We start from the raw sequence: 21052 nt of genomic DNA, 5'->3' as shown, positions 1-21052 counted from the left end.
TTAAATCATAAACATTTCATACTGACACAGGTAACGAAATAGTATATGTGATACTCACTAACAAAACCTAAATACATAGATACATACATAGATAACAATCCAGACATATATGTTATAGAATGAAAATGGGTTATTTTCATGTGGTGGAATTCTCATTTATTTTTGTTTTTACATTTTTGTCTGTTTTCTAATGTTTCCATGAAAAACATATATGACTTCAAATATTCAAGACTTCAACTCAGGTAAAATGTTATTGATCTTACCTACCAGACCTGCTTTTACTGACACTGTTTCTCTCATTCTATTAAACCCTAGAGCAGGCAGTGGGATAAGCCAGTTTGAAGCTTTTTTCTTTCACTGTGGCTCCTATCTACTATGCACAGAAAGGATAACAGTCAAAAATTAAGTATAATAGTGATGGTCTATATATTTTGCAGGTAGAAATGACATGTGAGTAGGCTGGTTGGTAACTGAGGCAGAATTTCATAGAGAGTTAGTCCTTAGTGTGGTCATCAGTTCCAGGGTCTGGTCCACAGCTTTGTAAACTTGGAGACTTAATTTTTTTCATTTCACCCAGAGGAGAGGAGCATATTAAGGAAGGACTCAAATATACCAAATTTACAGTGGATTGACAAATGTATCAGAATTCCCGTTTACTAATCTATGTTGAGGGAAGCTTGGGGACTCCTGGCTGGCTCAGTCAGTAGAACATGTGATCTCAGAGTGCTGAGTTCAAGCCCCACATTGGGCATGGAGTCTACATGAATGAATGAATAAATGAATGAATGAATGAATGAATGAATGAATGAATAGCTTGGTTGGGGACTTCTGCTTCAGGCCATGGCATATCTAGTATACAAACTCCTCTCATTGAGAATAACTAAAAAAACTGGACAAATATTAACAAGTATCTTTGAAGATATTGGATTAAGGAATTGAGGACTTGAGGGGTCAAGATCCCGGAGAGAAGGAAATCAAAAAGAGTTGAATCCAGCATTTGTCTGTGCTTTTCCCCTTGAGGCATTTGCTGAGTAGTAAAACCGTAGCAATAAGGCTAAGAAACTGGGCAGGATTTTCAGTAGTCTCATGGAGCTGAGGGAACTAGAGTTCAGGAAGAGGGGCCCCATACCTTCATCTGGGACCACTGATGGGCTACATTCTAGAAGTAAAGGCTTACCAGAAATAGACCAGCCCTTGCAAAGACTGAAGGCTATCTTCCAGTCATCTCAATCTCAAAGTAGATTAAGGTCATTTGTCTTGGCCCTGTAGTTCTCAAAGTGTGATGTCAGAAGCATCACGGAAATCTAACTAGAAATGCAAATTCTCGGCCCCTACTCCAGACCTACTGAAACAGGACTTTTAGGGGTAGAGCCTAGCAATTTGTATTTCACAAACCCCCTAAATAATTCTGATGTAGATGAAAGTTTGAGAATCACTTCCTTAACCTAACTGCCAGAGGAAAAGAATATCCTCTCTGGAGAATGACATCTTTCAGAGCTGCAAGTTATCACTACATTTTTCATTAAAGGTGTTTGGCTGTTATACTCAACCTTGCTGGACTCTCAGTTTCTGAGGAGTGATGGGTTCAGTGTTAAATGTGATAAATACTGGGTGGCTCAGTCAGTTGAGGGTCTGACTCTTGATTTCTGCTTAGGTCATGATCCCCAGGTTGTGGGATTGAGTCTCCTCCATGCTCAGAGTGGAGCCTGCTTGAGATTCTCTCTCTCCCTCTCTCTCTCTGTCTCTCTCTCTCTCTCTCTCTCTCTTTCTCTCTCTCTCTCTCCCTCTCCCCCCTCTCTCCTCCTCCCTCACCCTCTCCCTCTCCCCCACTCATGTGCTCCTCTTTCTCTCTCTCTCAAATAAAAATAATAAATGTGATAAATACTATATTTTTTATTGTTTAAACTGCATCTCTCAGATAATGTGAAAATGGTCCAGAAGGCAACTTCCCGCACTTATAATTTTCCTTATAAAGACATGTATTCAAATATTTTAAAAAATATTTGGCATTAATTCAGAAATTAGCAGACATACCAAATTTACCAAAAGACTAAGAAAAATAAACAATAACAAAAGATCCAGATATTGATGTTATCAGACATGGACTTTATGGTTAATATCGTTAAGAAAATAGAAGATGGGAAATTTCAACAAAGAACTGTAATCTGTTTTAAAAAGAATCAAGTAGAAATTCTAGAACTGAAAATTTAATAATTGGAATTAGAAATTCAACTGGTGAGTTTATAGTAGACCAGCTGAAGAGATAATTAGTGAACTAATTAGATAGACAGTAGAAAATATCCAGAATGGGGGCACTTGGCTGGCTCCGTTGAAAGAGTGTGCTACTCTTGTTCTCAGGGTTGTGAGTTCAAGCCCTACATTGTGTCTAGAAACAATTTAAATAAATGAAACTTTAAAAAAGAAATACATATCCAGAATGAAACCCAGAGAGAGAAAAGGATGGGAAATACAGAAAAAGCAAAATAAATGAATAGATCATGGCCAGTAAGATCTAACGTAGATATAATTGGAGTCCAGAGGAAGAAAAAAGAAGAACTGACTACTTTTATCCTGGAATACCATTTTTACTTGAAAGAATGACTGGGAAGGCTATGGTTTTCCAGACTTGGGTATTCAGCAGACATTTTCTTGAAAATGAACAAAGTGAGACTGTCACAAAGTATTTGTTGCCAACTATAAAACTTTAAATTTCAAGCAGAAATTAGAATTTTGGTAACTTGTGTCTGCCCATTATGAATATTATTATTGACTGCTGCTTCCCAATATTTAAAGACTGTCTTAAGTTCAAAGGTGGGGGCACCTGGGTGGCTCAGTCAGTTGAGCTTCCAGGTCTTGATTTTGGCTCAGGTCATAATCTCAGGGTCATGGGATCGAGCCCTGTGTCGGGCTCCTCCTGAGCATGGAGCCTGCTTAAGATTTTCTCTCTCTCCCCCTCTACCCTCCCCTCTAAAAAAATAAAATAAAATAATTTAAAAAAAATTTTAATAAAATATCAAAGGTGATATTAAAGAATGATTTTTTATGTTTTATTTTTCCATTATTTTTATTGAGATATAATTGACATATAATATTGTATTAGTTTTAGGTGTACAACTTAGTAATTTAATAAATATAAAATGATTACAAGTAAGTTTAGTTAACATCCATCATCACGCATAATTACAATTTTTTCCTCATGATAAGAACTTTTAAAATTACTCTCTTAACAATTTTCAAATACATAATACGGCATTGTAAATTATAGTCACCATACCGTATATACCCAGGACTTACTAATCTTATAAATGAAAGTTTGTACCTTTTGATCATGTTCACCTACTTTGCCCACCTTCTACTCCCTGCCTCTGTTAACTACAAATCAGTTCTCCATATCTATGAGGTTGTGTTTTTTTTTTTTTAATATTTCACATGTAAGTGAGATCAGATTTTTCTCCCCCTCTTGATTTGTATGAGTTCTTTATTTTGGATAGTAATCCCTTTTCAGATATATGATTTGCCAATAGTTTCTTCCATTCTGTAAGTTGCCGTTTCATTTTGTTGATGGTTTGCTTTGCTGTGCAGAAGCTTTTTAGTTTGATAGAGTCCTACTTATTTATTTTTGCTTTTGTTGCCTTTGCTTTTGGTATCAAATCCGAAAAAAATCATTGCCAAGGCCAACGTCAAGGAACTTACCCCCTACGTTACCAAATGTGACTTATAAAATTATTATTCTGTAATGAAATGTGTCACCATTTGGAAGATCTGCACCAATGTTTTCCAAAGGACCAGTGTACAATAACCCGAAGTCATGCATGGGTAAGAAGGTCCATTCGAAGTGCAAGATAGACCAATAGACCAATAAATTAACATGGTTTCAGATTCCACATTGTTGCTAATCTTTAAGAAACTACTACTTCAGTTTTGGTATAGTATCAAGGAAAAATGTCCATAATTACCAGCTATTATAATACTCCTTCCTTTTCCAACTACAAACCTGTGCAAGACTGTATATTCTTTATATATTTTAACTGAAACACCATATTGCAACATATTGAATGAAGCATGTATGAAAATCCAGCTATCTCCTATTAAGCCAGCAGTAAAGAAAATTTATAAAAATGAAATAAAGACTTTTGCTAAATTTTTTTGTTTTAGAAAATACAGTTATTTTTCATAAAAGATAAGTTATTGATGTAACTTTTTGTAATAGGGCTGATTATTTTTAAATACATAAGTGCATATTTTTTAAATTTCTGCTAAGGTAAATATTAAAAGATACACATAAACAAAAGTTCTTCAGGGGTCCTCAGTAATTTTTAAAAATGTAAAAGGGTCCTGAGACCAAAGAATTTGAGAATCATTGCTACAGATACTAAAATGACAATTAAAATATACTATAAGAATTGGGGCACCTGGGTGGCTCAGTTGGTTAAGTGTCCAACTTCAGCTCAGGTCATGATCTCATGGTTCGTGGGTTCGAACCCCATGTCAGGCTCTGTGCTGACAGCTCAGAGCCTGGAGCCTGCTTCAGTTTCTGTCTCCCTGTCTTATGCTCCTCCCCCACTCACTCTCTGTCTCTCTCTGCTTCAAAAATAAACGTTAAAAAAAAATGTTTTAAATATACTATAAGAATTTTATGAACAATTTTGTGCCACTAAATGTAAAAATATAAAGTTCTTTGAAAAACAAATACTACCAAAACAGAACATCTGACTAGGCCTAAATCAACCAAAGAAATTGAACCCCTCATTTAAAACCCTCCCATAAGGAACACTTAAGGGGCGCCTGGGTGGCTCAGTCGGTTGAGCATCTGACTTCAGCTAGGGTCATGATCTCACAGTTGGTGAGTTCGAGCCCCACATCAGGCTCTGCTGACAGCTTGGAGCCTGGAGCCTGCTTGGGATTGTGTCTCCCTCTCTGTCTTCCCCTCCCCCGCTCATGCTCTGTCTCTCAAAAATAAATAAATGTTAAAAAAAAATTTTTAAAAGAATACTTAAAATCCAGACGTCTTCATTGTGCACTTTACTAATTATTCCAGGAGGAAACAACCCTAATCTTACATAAATTCTTCTAGAAAATCGACAAGGAGAAAACACTTCTTAACTTTTATAACCTTAATTTCCATACTTGCCCAGTTGTTATAAGAAGGGAAAATTATAGACCAATTTCTCTAATAAACAGGGATGGAGAAATCCTAAATTAAATAATACAGACTTTATATAAAAGTCAATCTATATAGGGGTACATGGCTGACTCGTTCAGTAGAACATGTGATTCTTAATCTCAAGGCTGTGAGTTCAAGTCCCAAATTGGACATAGAGCTTACTTTAAAAAAATAATAAAATAAAATAAATATTTCTTTAAAAAAATATGATGCAGCATGGCCAAGTTGAGCTTATCCTAAGAATTCAAGGTTATTTTATCATTCAAAAATTATTCAATGTGATTCACCTTAGTAACAAAAAAAGAAGGAAAATGATGATAATCTCAACATATGGGGAAGAAACACATGTGATAAGTTTGACACACACTAATGATTAAAAAATAATTGATTAACTTCTCAATTAATTAATTGAGAAGCAGTGTCTACAGAAATCTTAGACATCACAGTAATAAAATGCTGAATGCTTTTTCTCTCTGAAGGCAGGAACAAAGCATGGAAACTTACTATCATTACTCCTTTTCAACATGTCCTGGAGGTTCTGGCCAGAGCATTAAATCAAGAAAAGAAATAAAAATTGTAAGGGTAGGGAAAGGAGAAATGAAATTCTCATTTCACAGATGACATGATTCTGCATGAAAAGTAATACATTTAAAAGTAATGTGTTGGATTATGCCATTTTCACTGATAGCGTTTCTATCATTTTGATTCTGCCCAAATTCATTCCTAGAGTGTAGAAATCACGTCAGTATGTGGAAGTCCCTTGTCATTCCTCAAGTACAGGTAGCAAAGATCTTACTTCTGGTATTACTTTTTTTCTTTGCAGGTCATATCTGACTCCTGTACGGGATGAGGAAGCAGAATCTTTACGGAAAGCACGCTCCAGACAAGCTCGGCAGACTCGAAGGTCTACTCAAGTGAGTGTGACCTTCTTTTTTATGTCATTTTGTCTATCTTCCTTTCTGTTGGAGCTATGATGAAAAAACAGTAAGATGAGAGCCTTATTCCAGCCACTGTAGTAAAAGTTTTCACCTGTCTTAAATCTTACACTACATGGTATCAGATGAAGTTATAGCTACACCTACCCACTCTCACTTTTATATCCCCAGGTTCAGAGCAGGTTTATCTCCTTTCCTTCACAAGACTCATTATTCCATTTGTGCTTAAGGGGCCACCCACATCTTAAGATCCCTAAAGGAGAACAGTTTGGCACTTCCTCAAAATGTTATATATACAGATACCATACGATGTAGCAATTCTACTCTTAGGTATCTACTCAAGGAAAATGAAAACATATGTCCACACAAGAACTTGTACATAGATGTTTATAACAGCATTAGTCACAGTAGCCCAAACCCCAAATTTAGGGTCATCTCTGAACTCTGGGTAGAGTTAACTGGCTATGCATACCAAACTCCATGTGTGGAGCTTGCAGGCTTGCTGTAGAGTTGAGTCCTGGGCTCCCAGCTGCAGCAAGGTTTAGCATTGTGTGGCTGGTTGTGCCTCAGCTCTCCTTAGCAGGCATAGTGGTAGTGGGCACAAGCCGAACCTTTGAGCAGACCAGATAAATTAAGCAGTTAACATAACTGGAGAAAAAAAGAATACACATTTCCGTTAACAGAGAAACGGGTAAACGAAATGTTATATATTAATACAGTAGAATATTATTTGGCAATAGAAAGAAATGAAGTACTCATACATGTTAATGCTACAATGTGCGTGAACCTTAAGAAAACCTTATGTTAAGTGAAAGAAACCAGACATGATTCCATTTATATGAAAATACCCAGAATAGGCAAAGCCAGAGAAAGAGAAAATAGATTAGTGGTTGCGAGGGGTGGGAGAGAAGGAGGGATGGGGAGGGGCTGCTGATGAACGTGGAGTTTCTTTCTGGGGTGGTAAAATGTTCCGAAATGAGATGGTGATGATGGTTGTACAAGTCTGTGAATATGCTAAAAATCACTGCCTTTTATACAAGCAGACCTCATTTTATTGCACTTTGCAGGTACTGTCTATATATGTGTGTGTGTGTGTGTGTGTGTGTGTGTGTGTATATGTGTACACACACACACAAATTGAAAGTTCAGAGTTCAGTGGGATGCATAACTGCAGATGTGGAAATAGCAAGAGAACTAGAGTTAGCTGTGGAGCCTGAAGACAGGATGAAAGGCTGTGATCTCATGATAAAACTTGAACAGATGAGGAGTTGCTTCTTATGGGTGAGCGAAAAAAGTTGTTTCTTGAGATGGAATCTACTCCTGGTGAAGATGCCGTGAAGATTATTGAAATGACAACAAAGGATTTAGGATACTATCTAAGTTTAGTTGATAAAGCAGTGGCAGGGTTTGAGAGGATTGAGTCCAATTTCGAAAGCAGTTCTACTGTGAGTAAGATGCTATCAAACAGTATCGCATGCTACAGAAAAATTGTTCATGAAAGCAAGAGTCAACCCACGCAGCACATTTCCTTCATTGTTGTCGTATTGTAAGAAATTGCCACAGCCACCCTGATCAGTCAGCAGCCATTAACATAAAGGCATGACCCTCCATCAGCAAAAAGATTATGACTCACTGAAAAGCTCAGATGATTGTTAGCATTTTTTTAGCAGTAAAGTATTTTTTAATTAAGGTATATACATCGTTTTTTGAACATAATGCTGTTGCACAACTAATAGACCACAACGTAGTGTAAACATAACTTTTATATGCACCGAGAAACCAGAAAATTTGTTTGACTGGCTGTATTGTGATACTCCCTTTATCACAGTGGTCTGGAATCAAACCCTCAATATCTCTGAGGTATGCCTGTACTTTTAAACGGTGGGTTTTATGATATGTGAGTTTGTTTCAATAAAGATGTTTTTAAAAGAAAAAAAATTCCTAAGGGAGCCATTGAAGTAGGGAAGAGTCCGATATAATCTGTGTTATATTTTGTGGAAGTCCACCATGCAGAGAACTGATGGGAATGGTAGGCAAAAGTATGTTTGTGAAGCCAGGAAACTAGAAGACCGGTTAGGAAACTATTACAGTAGTCCAAGCTGGGAGTATCAAGACCTTGAACACAGTATGCAGTGGTGAGGAGAAGGGAGAGAAAGCTGTGAATTGGCATTAAGGAGGCAGAGGACGATGAACTGATGAAGCACAATTAAAAGGAGCAGCCAGAGAGATGAAAGTAAACCAGGAAGTAGTAACGGTATAGAAGTAAATGAAAAGTCAGTTTCCAGGGGCCCCTGGGTGGCTCAGTCGGTTGAGCATCCGACTTCAGCTCAGGTCATGATCTTGCCGTTGGTAGCTTCGAGCCCATGTCGGGCTTTGTGCTGACAGCGCGGAGCTTGTTTTGGATTCTTTGTCTCCCTTTCTCTCTGCCCGTCCCCTGCTAGCACTCTCTCAAAAAAAAAAAAAAAAGAAAGAAAGAAAGAAAGAAAGAGAGAGAGAAAGAGAAAGTCAGTTTCCAGGTAAAAGGTGAAGGTAACAGTTTTAAATACTACAGAGGTCAAGTAAGAAAGCTGAGGACTGAAAAGGGGACTTTATAAATAGCCACAAAGGTACCCTTGTCTTCCCTGACCTTCCCCAAATAGGCTAAGTATCCTTCCTTTATAGTAATTATGACAGCTGTTGTTTTATTTTTGCTTGATTATTATTTCTCTGTTTTCCTCTCTTGGAATATAACCTCCATGAGGACCAAGACTGACTATAATTTTTTTGTTTCGGTTTAGTTTCTTGTGGTAAAATATACATAACATACAATTCACCACTTTAACCATTTTTCAAGTGTGTGGTTCAGTGGCATTAAGTAATTCACATTATTTTGCAACTGTTACCACCGTCTGTCTCCAGTACATTTCTTATCTTCCCAAACCGAAACTCCACACCCATTCAACAATAATTCCATCTCTCCCCCCAGCTTCTGGCAGCCACCATCCTACTTCTTATGTCTATGAATTTACTAATCTAAGTACTTCATACAAGTGGCATCATCCAGTGTTTGTCCTCTGGTGGCTGGCTTATTTCACTTAGCATAATGTCTTCTAGTTCATTCAAGTTGTGGCATATGTATCCGTATTTCATTCTTTTTTAAGGATGAATGATATTCCTCTGTATATACCACATTTTGTTTATTCACCCGTCTGCCGGTGGACACTTCAGTTGCTTCCACCGTTTGTATGTTGTGAATAATACCGCTATGAATGTGGGCAAACAAATGATCTCTCTGAGACCCTGCTTTCAGTTCTCTTGAGTAAATTCTCAGAAACGGAATTTGGTGGATCATATATTCTGTCTTAAACCTCACATTCCATTATACCCAACTGCTTTCTTATGGCTTTTCCACTAGATTTAAAGGTTCTTGAGTACAGGAACCATTTTGTCTTTGTAGTTCCAGTGCTTAAAGACACTTAGTAATTTATTAAGAGAGTGAGTGACTAAATTCATGATTAGTTTAAAAACAAACAAACAAGTTGTGGATATAGTACCTGCTCAACTACCTTCCAGCTTTAGAACTCCCATCTCCTGAGGACTTGAGCATATAACTGCTTGAGTTAGAATCCGTTCACTCTGGTCCTTACTTTCTTTCTCCCTTTTTCTACAGATGCCTCCTAATTGCTTTTCTTCCGTATGGCTGCTCCTGAGAGCCTGAGGGAAATATCAATTATTGGAAAGTTTCTGTGTGACGTTCCTAGAGTTACTTAGAAAATCATCTTAGAGTAAAGCTAGTTTAGGTCGTGTCATGTTTTTGGTTGGCTGGCTTTTGTTGTTGTTCTAGCCTGGCTCTGAACTTTCACCTTTTTGGAGCTGGTTTTTCTTCCCATAAGTAAAATTAAGTTTTTCTAGTATCTGCTCTTCAGAGAATCTCTCTTGATAACTATTTTCTCTTGGGAGGGTATGGAGCTTTCAAACAAAGATGTTGCAAACTAGAGTATGCAACATGTATACTGTATGAGAGAAGTACATGTATGAGAGAAGTACATCTACAACAGGCGGGCATCAATGTTGCCCTGTTTCCTGGAACTCAAAGTGGAAAGCTAAGTATTGCATTTGAAAGGTACCTAGCCTCAGGCTGGGCTCTTTGCACACTGAGGTGTTCATTTTTAAGCATATCTTGCTTGAAATGGCCTCATGCATTTGGGGAGCTTTGATACTGGACTTTGGTACTACCAGATCTTTAAGGCGGTTTCCCTGCTCATTTATTAAGAGTTATTCCTTGGTTAGAGTGAAACTTCCTGACCTTGTGCCGTTTTCCCAGGGCGTGACGCTAACGGACCTTCAAGAAGCAGAAAGGACATTCAGCCGGTCGAGGGCAGAACGGCAAGCTCAGGAGCAGCCTAGCCAGAAGCCTGCGGGCACTGAAGGGCTTGAGGGAAGCACAGAGAAGCATGAGCCCTCAGCAGTCCCGGCAAAGGAAGCTGGCGAGAGCCGTCAACCCTGGGGCGGGAGTCTGGATGAGGAGGTAAGTCACTTTTGCGGGCATGTACTGTGCTAAAAGCAGGGACATTAACGTGGGGAATCCCTTCCTCACTGATCAGTCAAGCGCTGTGCTGCTTTATCGTGGACAACTCCTAGAAAACACTGATAATGTCTGTCTCTAGTTGGCAAACCCGTGTGACTGAAAGAACTCAAGCTATCAGTCCTTAAGTGATCACTTGTTTCCTCTTGGAGTTAACTAATGCTTATTTTTTATCTGGTTTCATTGAAATGCTGACACATAACATTTTATTGGTTTTAGGTGCACAACATGATGGTTTGATATTTATAGTGAAATGATTACCTCAGTAAGTTTAGCTAACTAATTCTTTTTTTTTTTTTTTTTTAATTTTTTTTTCAACGTTTATTTATTTTTGGGACAGAGAGAGACAGAGCATGAACGGGGGAGGGACAGAGAGAGAGGAAGACACAGAATCGGAAACAGGCTCCAGGCTCTGAGCCATCAGCCCAGAGCCTGACGCGGGGCTCGAACTCACGGACCGCGAGATCGTGACCTGGCTGAAGTCGGATGCTTAACCGACTGCGCCACCCAGGCGCCCCTAGCTAACTAATTCTTAAACTAATGATGTCTTTCTATCCTAAAAAGAGAGGTTACAGTATAATAAAAATACAAATAGAAATGTGAGGATTTATTGAGTGTTTACTGTATCCTGGGCATTATTTCAGCTCCTTCATATGTATTAATTCATCTAATCCTCAAACAGCCCTCTGAGCCCTCACTTTAAATATGAGGAAATTGAGTCACAAAGAGGTTAACTAACTTGCCCAGTGTTTCACACAGATGAGAAGCAGTTAAACAAGAACTTGAACATAGCCAGTCAGGCTCCAGAGTGCTCTCTCAGCCATGATTATATTGTTCTCTAGACTCCTACAAACCTGATTTTACAAAGCACCACTCAGTCCCATGCCACAAGATGTCACTATTGAGGTAGACACGTTAACTTCTGTTCCCTTTCTCAAATAGGGTTATGTTTAGGGTGAACGTAACTCCTCCGGATGGTTCATATTACACCTGTTATCTCTGTAATTAGCGATACCATTCATCTTCACTTTGAGAAGTGTCTCAATTGGGATGTTAAATTTTACCATTACCATAGTTAGAGGAGAAAGGAATCCCCTTGGTCCATTGCTGAATGGCTAAGCTATATCAACTAACTAAGGTTATTTTGGGTTTTTTCTGGTTTTTTTATCTGCTACTGTTTATTTGTTTATTGAGTACTTATTACTAGCTACTGTTCTAAGCACCTAACGTACATGATCTCATATAATCCTCACAGCCCTCTCTAAGGAAGATATTATCCCTCTTTTACATATGAGGAACCTGAGGCTCAGAGAAGTTAAGTAACTTACTCAAGGCCACACAGCTAGTAAGTGCTGAAGCTAGAATTTGAACCAAGTTCTGTCGGATTCCAAAGCTTACTATATTTTATTGCTTCTGTCTTTATAAAAAAAAAAGTATACAATCTCTACATGTAGTAATAATTATCTGTGCATCTGTAATAAACCAAGTTAAGGCTTATTATCAGACTCTGTCTTTTTCGTTGGGAAAAAAAAGTTCAAAGGGGAAAATGGGAATTTTTTTAAGTTTCAGTAAGCCTGTTATGGCAGTTTGGTAGAATATTCAAAAATTTGTAGAATGCTTAGATTTGGTCTCTGTTCTCAGGTAACTGTATTGTTTCTTCATATTCCTGAACTTCTAATTTTTCTACTAAAACCTTGCCTTTCAGTGCTCCATCTTGAAAAGGCCACCATTCTTCTTCTTTTCATTCCAAAATCAAAGGAATTTTTATTAACAAGATTAGTGTTACCTCGTGCCCTTTGGTCGATTTAGGAAAAATTTTCCTGGCTGGGCTGCTATCAACATGATGGTATTATCAGAATAGGAATCCAGAAGCTGTTTCCTTTCTGGCTAACTAACTGTTGTTCAGCTCAGTGGCTATTTATTGAGCATCTACTATTAGTAAGCCTCTTGGTATAGAAAACAAGCCCTTCTTTAAGAAGCCTGCTCTCCTTATCATTTGGTTGGACTTGACCTCTAACATCTCACCCTGTGGATTATTTCCAGCCTGTCTATCGTCGCCTGAGGTATTCAGCTCAGCCAGACAAACCCACAACACCAGTGTCTCCTTCTGCATCAAGGCCCACTCTCTACACCAGTTCCCATCTGCTACGGACAAGCAGATCTTCAGTCCCTGACTCTGAGAGTTCAGAGACCACCACAAACACTGCAGTTGCAAAAGAAATGGACAAAAATGGTATGTGGAGCTTCAGAATATGCAGGCTCCTTGCTAGTGTGCCTGCCCCAGATTCCTAAGATCACACTTTGTTTTATCTCTGGCCAGAGAGTGAAGATGCAGATGTGGATGATCAGTCCTCTAATAGACTGTCCATCCGTGAGCGGAGGAGGCCCAAGGAACGACGAAGAGGCACAGGCATCAATTTCTGGACAAAGGATGTGAGTGGATTGGTCCATGCTGGGACATATCACATCACCCGTGGCTGTTGTCCTTTATGTTGACTTTAAAAAAGAGAGAACCTCATGTGGTCCCATAAATCTTGCAGATTATCAAGACACATTACTGAGGAAAGAGAAGACTCACCTAGTGTGGGACTCGTTTGGTGTATTCTTGGCTGCATGCCCACTGCCTAGAACAGTAGTACCAGGCACATAGTAGGCACTCAGTAAATAATTGGTGAAGAATGAAAAAAACTGAAAATCAACAACAACCATGTAAGCAAATATAACAAGGGAATAAGCTTGTCAAATATCAGCCGTTCTCCCTAATAATGCCCAAAAGTCATGCAGGTAGACAACAATATCTTAATATCACATATGAGCAGAGACTCTAACAAAATACTTTAGGAGCATTACAAGAATTTCAGGGAGCTTAAAATCTGTTTGTAACACAAGTTCATCCAACTCAATTTTACTCTTTTGGAGGAGAAAAGAAACAATATGAACTAGATTAACTTTGGCTTTAAAATAAAGACAAATGTACCAGTGCTTACTAACTGCAAACACACATTCAGTACTTTAATTCGCCCTCTTGTTCTATACCCTTCTCTCTTTTTTTTAAGTTTATTTATTTAAGAGAAGTTATTAAAAAAATTTTGAGGAGCACCTGGGTGGCTCAGGCAGTTAAGCATCTGACTCTTGCTGTCGGCTCAGGTCATGATCTCATGGTTCATGAGCTTGAGCCCCATGTTGGGCTCTGTGCTGACGGTGTGGAGCCTGCTTGGGATGCTCTCTCTCCCTCTCTCTCTGCCCCTCTCCTGCTCGCTCTCTGTCTCTCAAAGTAAATAAATAAACAAAATTTATTTTGAGAGCAAGAGAGAGAGAGAGAGAGTGAACAAGGGGGGGACAGAGAGAGAGAGGGAGAAAGAATCCCAAGCAGGCCTCATGCTGTCAGCATGGAGCCTGAGGTGGGGCTCGAACCCAGGAACCGTGAGATATGACCTGAGCCGAAACCAAGAGTTGGATGTTTAACCAATTGAGCCACCCAGGAGCCCCTCTTCTATACCCTTCTCACTCGGCTTTGTTATTGGCATTTTTAAAAATGTTTGTTTATTTGTTTTGGGAGAGGGAGAGAGAGAGATCACACGTGTGCAAGCAGGGTGGTAGTGGGGAGGGCAGAAAGAGAGAGAGAATTCCAAGCAGGCTCCATGCTGTCAGTGCAGAGCCTGTCTCAAAGTTCGATCTCATGAAGTGTGAGATCATGACCTGAGCGCAAATCAACCAGGTGAGCCACCCAGGCACCCCTGTTATTGGCATTTTAAAAATTCAAGTCACCAATAATCAGGAGGTCCCTGAATACCAATGATCATTTGAAAGTTAGATGAACCATTCAGTGAGACAAGAAATGAGACGGTATATAGTCATCTGTTAGAAACTATATTTTAGGTAAAAGTATCTCTTTTTTTAAAAAAAAAAAAAGCTTTTCAAATTTATTTTTTATTTATTTTGAGAGAGAGAAGGCGAAAGAGAATCAAACAGACTGTGTGCTGTCCGCGCAGAGCCCGACACAAGGCTCGATCTCATGACCATGAGATCAAGACCTGAGCTGAAATCAAGAGTCGCACGCTTAACCAACTGAGCCACCGAGGCACCCCTAAAAGTATCTCATTTTTATAGGACCAAACAGATAACTATTGACAGAGATGAAATAAAGTCTGTCTTTCTTAATGACCCCCCTTTTCCAGCTATGGCTTATTTGATGTTTTTAATGACAGGCAATGTTCCTAAGCTGTCTGCCTTTGGTGGCTGTTAAAAGCAGAAGTAACAGAGCGTCACTTGGCAGTCAGTTCTCATTGCCTATGTTTGAAATGCCAAGATGCATAATTGATGGGAGCTGACCTTGTTGCTTTCAAGGATGTCTGTGACCATGGTCCTCTTGTTTTTCTCCTTCCTTTTTAGGAAGATGAAACTGACGTCTCTGAAGAGGTAAAAGCAGCACTGGTAAGTGGCAAGTCAGTGAGGCCTGTCCCTTTTGGTTCAGCCTTTCTCATGTGCATACACTTTTAATAGAAAAGAGCAGGCCCTATGCAGATTTGCACTGAGGGAGAGTTTGGAGGTAGACATCGCTCTGAGAGATGTGGCCGGGTGTTGGTTGGTGGTATTGTCTCAGTCGCTGTAACAATGCCCATGCTCTTGAGCAAGTTTCCTGCGTTTCTCTATGCCTTCTGCTGATATCTCACACAGTTGTAGGATCTGTCTTTTTTCTCTCCTGTGAATATGTTATTGGATTATAGAAAGTACTTGGAAATCTTTGGAAGAAAATTGAAGAGTGATACTATTTCTCTTATGGATCTACACTTATATATAGAAAGGAACATAAATGTGAAGAATGCAAACATTACACAATCCAAAAGCTACTTATATTTGACTTTGAAATAAGATTAAACCCTTGACTCTTCTACAACTCCAGCCTAGCATCCAACTTTTCTCTGTGGTGCGTAGCCCGGGCCCAGCTTTCTTGAAACTCCAGGTTCCTGAAAGCCACTCAAACATGACAGAAAGTTAGTGGTTCCCTTATTAGTACTGTTGTTCAGGAAGGAATGTGGTTTTGACTAAATGAATTGAGACTATATGTACATTTTTATTGGAAATTATGTAAAAAGATGGCCTTCTTGTACCCTACAGTTAGTTAAAAGTATGTTCTCAGAATGTATTTGATAACCCATCCTGAAAATTGACAACTAACTCATTCTTAGCAGAAGAGATAAAAATACTATATTATGCCATTGACCTGCCTATATTTTAGTCAAGATCCAAAACAGTCAGTAGTGGCCTTCCAAAAAGCAATGCCCAGGTGGGAATTGCCTACTCTTGGTTGAAGCTAGGTGACTTCACAAAGATGAGCTGTGTCAGGTGGAAATAGCACAAAAGAGGTTCTGTTGGAGCAGGATGTGTGAGTGTGTGTATGTGTGTGTGTGTGTGTTTCTGTATACGTGTGTGTGTTATTTGCATGCACAAATAACAGTAATTCTTCAGTTCTTCAAGGGGGGCTGGGAAAGGCTTTTGGAGACACAGAGTGGATGTAGGAAAGTTGCTTTGGGGAATTATTAAGATACCTAAAGAGAGGATCTGCATAATAGATTATAGAGCACTGCAATGGACTGTAATCCCTTGAGGGTTACAGAGGCCATTTAAATCCATAAAGGGAATACCAACAAGGACGGCTTTTGTTGTGACACAATGTCTTTTGTCAGTGAAAATCTGTGTCTCCACCTTTCCAAAGCACTTGGCATGGGAAAATCCTAACATAGGGCACCAGGTAAGGAAAGCTAAGATGTTCTTGATGCAGTGCTTCCCAGAGAATTTCATTTTAGGACAGTTGACTGAAAATTCTAGAAAGGATTTTCTGATTGGTGAGGAATCGCAGAGACTACTGAGGTTTGACGTGAAAGTCATTTGTCGGACTGAGAAACATTTCACTCATCCAGTTGCTTGAGGCATCTACTCTTGTCTACCATGTGTCAAGCCGACTCCAATGTGAATCCTTAGAGAAGAATAAATAGTCTGTTATCTCTAGAATGGTCACTTTGAATGTATGCCGGCAAGCCAGAGTTGGTACAGGCCCATCTGCATCCCCACCAGCCACGTAGAAGGAAAGACTGGTGACAAGTCAGCGCAGGGTGAGGAATCCTTTAAAAGGCATACATTTGCTTGATTGATGACTCAAGTTTATTTCAGTGAAACACCCATCTGGTCTCCACCATCTCCTCGGGCTGCAGACTGTGTGAGGGGAGGTAGGCCAGCCCAGGTGAGCACAACCAGCCCAGCCCTAGTCTTGTCTGGCTTCTGTTAGATTGGGTTACAACTTTAACATTACTTAACTGAAGAAGAAAAAAGAAAAAAAAAAAAAAAAAAACACACTTAACTGTTTTTCTCCCAAGTACTGTCTTCTAACACTAGCAGGCATGATGCCATTATCATCATATGGATCCACAGAGCAATAGGCCTGGCCATGGCCCAGTGTAAATTGCTGCAATTCTACTTCAAGACGATCAGTAATATCTTAGGACCATTCTTTCTCCCCAACTTCCGTGTCTTTCCATCAGGCAGTGGAATTGAGCCAGCCAAAGGAGGGGGCATTCTGTTGAAATGGCACTGTTAGCCAATCAGCATGGATACTGCTGAGAAGGCAGGGTGGTTCCTTCTTTTCTTGGTTTCTGGTTCAGTGAAACTATATATGCTATTGAGGTCATGACAGCACCCTTCTCTTTCTTAGCCTATTCCTGAAGTATGGCAGAATCTATTATTTTTAAAGGTTTTTCTTTAAAGGTAATTCTTCCCAAGACTATGGCATATATACATAATATATATGTGTGTGTGTGTGTATATATATATATATATACACACACACACATATATATAATGTATATTATACATTATATAATGTATATATATATATATATATAATGTATATATATATATAATGTATAATATATATATAATGTACATTATATATATGTGTGTGTGTGTGTATATATATATATATATACACACACACACACATATATATTATGTATATATTATATACATATATATTGTATATTATATATTAAATTAATTAAAATTAATAATGTTAAATTAATATAAATATTATAAATATTATTATAAAATACTTTTAATTATAAATTAATTGTAAATTCATTAAAATTAATATTAATTCTTCCCAAGACTGGCATATATATAATATATATCTCAAATATATATATATTTGAGATATAATTCACAATCAATAAACTGCACAGAACTTAAGTGTACTATTTGATGAGTTTTGACAGTTGTATACACCAATGTAAAGACCACTCGAATTAAGATATAGAACTTTTCCATCACCTTGAAAAGTTCCCTCATGCTCCCTTCCCTGTCCCAAGAGGCAACCACTCTTCTGATTTCTATCACCATGGATTAGTATTGCCTGTCCTTGCATTTCATATATATGAAACATACAGTCATATTTCATTTTAGGAGTAGAAAGGAAACTTTACTAGTTATTATCCCTATCTTGTGTTCCAGTCAGGGTTAGAATTAAGTACAGATTTTGTCTCCTCCTTTTAAAGATTTCAGAAGAAGATTCTTTGACCTCTCACCCATGTATCAGTAACAACAGCATGGTTAAGAAGACCTTTCTATTGTTTAACCTAAATCCCAGTTGGTATTGTTGAAATCCATTTCTTCTTTTTGTGTACCCATGCTAGAAAAATGTAACCAGCACTTATACATAGGTAAGATTTATTGCCAGGAAGGGCCCTGATATTTGTTATCAATTACGTGTTAAGAGAAAGACCAGTCGTGCATTTTTATGGTGGGGACACCAAGGAATGATACTTAGAAGGCTGGGGATTTTGCTTAAGCCCGGCATACTACATAGTTTTAGTCAGAACCCATTTCCATTGGAAAATCCATGGACAGGTGAGACTGGCAATGGATATATAATGTCTTAGCACCTCCTTGACAGGTGTGTTTAGAGCACATCTGTTAATTATTCACATAGGTATGTAGTAGATATTTCCCAGAAGTCTTAATATATCCATTATCTTGCTAAGTGAAAAAAGAAACTGTATCTAGATCTTAATGTGAGGAAGAAGGGTATTCCAGTGATACGTGAAAAAAATTACATATTCAGGACTGTGTTTGTATTCTTTACTAGAGGTAATTGCACTGAATGTTTGTTCTGGAAGGCACAGTCGTTGGCACATTGCAGAAAGTGATGGCCATTTGGCATCTTTCCATCTTTTTTTACCTACCTCTTTGGCCTGCTTTTCTTTTGCTTAACATTGAGTTTATCTACTGCATTCTTGCTGTTTTCCCCCATTTACTCCTCTGGAGCAGACTGTTTGCCAAGCCAATTCTGTTGTATAATTAAGTTTATCACTAGAGGGCACAAGTGGTCAACAGAAAAGATGCTGATGAACAGAATGGTGCCCTAAAGAAGCTGAACAGTAGACAGCTTCTTTTGTTTTAAAGGGGTTTTGAAAGAACACTGCTTGTGTAGTAAAGTTACTTGCCTCCCAGCCATTGGGAATTTTGAGATAACTTGAGTTAGGGACCTCGTGTTATAGTTAAGAACACTGAGACCCAAAGAAGTTAAGAAGTATTCAGGGACATGAAGACTCTGTTGGTTGAACACCCTGTACCCCTGCATCAGGGAACCTTTTTATTTGATTTTAGTGAAACAGACTTGAAATTGGGGCTTACATCCTTCTGCATTCCCTATTTTTCCATTTGGTTTTTTTACTCAACAGATTATATGTTCCAAATGACTTGCTAGGAGTATCTCACTTCCTTAAGTGAAGGAATTTCTCCTTGAAGGATGACTAAAAAGCCTACTCTGAGTATCAAGATTCAGTCAGTGGGTAGAATATCAGCGTTCCTCTGTTGTCCTTGACATAGATAGGTACTTATATCTTTCATGAAGTAAGAATTTCCGTACAAGATGCCTCCCTCAGCATCCCTACGCTCCAGCCCTGTTGCTTTTAGGCAAGTCAGTCTGAACAGAATCACTGAAACCTCACCCTCAAAACTAGCAATGTAGTTTTCCCAGTCCAGGGTGGAATAGTAGATCTGGATTGCTCATCACCCCTCAAAATGCATTGGTAAAGGAGATATTGTTAAGGAATTACTAATTCATGGATATTAAGGTATGTGCCTTGGAAGGCTGTGGCATGCTAGTGGAGAGATGTGTTGATAAAGTGTACCAAAGGAAGTAAGCCATTAAATGTAAAATGTCCAAATTAAATAAAAGATAGAAGCGTATAGAAATTTGCTGCCAAAACTTGGTTTTGGAGTAAGCTTTAATAGAAAATAAAACTTGCCTTTGGAGCCACTTGGTGCCAGAAATGTCTCTACTACCAAAAGTGACTAAATGCATTTCCCATTCTGTCCTGCCTTCTCCTCTATAACCTTCCTCTCATTTACTTGCTGAACAAGTACATTAAGGTACCTATTATAGTCAGGCAATTTTCCAGATACTGGAGATGCAACAATGAACAAAAAGCCCTGCTCTTAAGGAGTTTACATTCTAGTGGAGGAGATGGACAATAAATAAAATAAGTAAGTGTGTGAAGTAAATAGTGTGTGAAAAGGTGATGAGTGTTTTTGGAAAACCCATGTAGAGTAGGATAGGAAGGAATCAGAAGTGCCTGAGTGGGATAGGAAGTTGACATTGTAAGTAGGGTGGTCAGGATAGGCCTTGCTGAGAAAGCATCATCTGAGCCTAGAATGAAAGGAAGTAAGATGGGGTGCCATGTGGACATATGGGAATAGAGACTTTAGACAGGGGGAATAGCACTTGCAAAGATTCTGAGGCAGAAGCACAGCTGACGTGCTTGAGGACAGGTGAAAAGACCAGTGTGGTAGAGCAGAATGAGCAGAAGGGCCCAAAGGCAAAGACTGATAAGTCACTGGAAAGGCTCTGGCTTTTGATCAGAATGAGTGGGTAGCCCCTGTAGAGTCTTGAGCAGAAGAGTGACATGATTATACTTAATATTTGAAGGAGTTCCTCTGCCCACTATTTGGAGGATATACTCTAAAGGGATCCGGGTGGAAGCAGGAACATCAGTTAGGAGGCTATTACGAATCATCCAGGGAAAAACTTATGGTGGTTTAGACCAAAGTGAGAATGGGTAGTAAAGCTGCTGAGAAGTTTTCATATTTAGCATATAGTCTGAAATTGGAACCAATGAAGTTTGCTGCTGGATTGGATATAGGGTGAAAAAAAATGGCAGGGGTAGTGATCAAGGTGGACACCAAAACTTTTAGCTAAGGCAACTGAAAGAATGGAGTTTTCGTTCACTGAAATAGAGATGACTGTGGAAGGAATGGATTTGGTGGGGGGAGAGCAGACATGTGGTTTGGGTTTTAGGAGTGTTAAATTTAATGTCTGATTGACATCCACATGGA

The 21052-nt window shown here is 38.8% G+C and overlaps 1 protein-coding gene across 10 annotated transcripts in view; it reads left to right on the top strand.

Annotated features, from left to right (window-relative positions):
- Positions 1–21052, top strand: part of PPP1R12B (protein phosphatase 1 regulatory subunit 12B) — a 222571-nt gene that overhangs the window by 118986 nt on the left and 82533 nt on the right. For all 10 annotated transcript variants that reach the window (XM_045456461.1, XM_045456463.1, XM_045456459.1 and 7 more), the window contains 5 exons: positions 5988–6078; positions 10403–10606; positions 12707–12896; positions 12984–13096; positions 15056–15097. In XM_045456461.1, coding sequence (XP_045312417.1) covers positions 5988–6078; positions 10403–10606; positions 12707–12896; positions 12984–13096; positions 15056–15097 — 640 coding nt within the window. The remainder of the gene's footprint in view (positions 1–5987; positions 6079–10402; positions 10607–12706; positions 12897–12983; positions 13097–15055; positions 15098–21052) is intronic.

This window comes from Leopardus geoffroyi, chromosome C3 (genome assembly GCF_018350155.1).
Source record: "Leopardus geoffroyi isolate Oge1 chromosome C3, O.geoffroyi_Oge1_pat1.0, whole genome shotgun sequence".
Lineage (NCBI taxonomy): Eukaryota > Metazoa > Chordata > Mammalia > Carnivora > Felidae > Leopardus > Leopardus geoffroyi.
The sequence above is the reverse complement of the archived record's forward strand: the minus strand, read 5'-3'. Positions and strand labels throughout refer to the sequence as shown.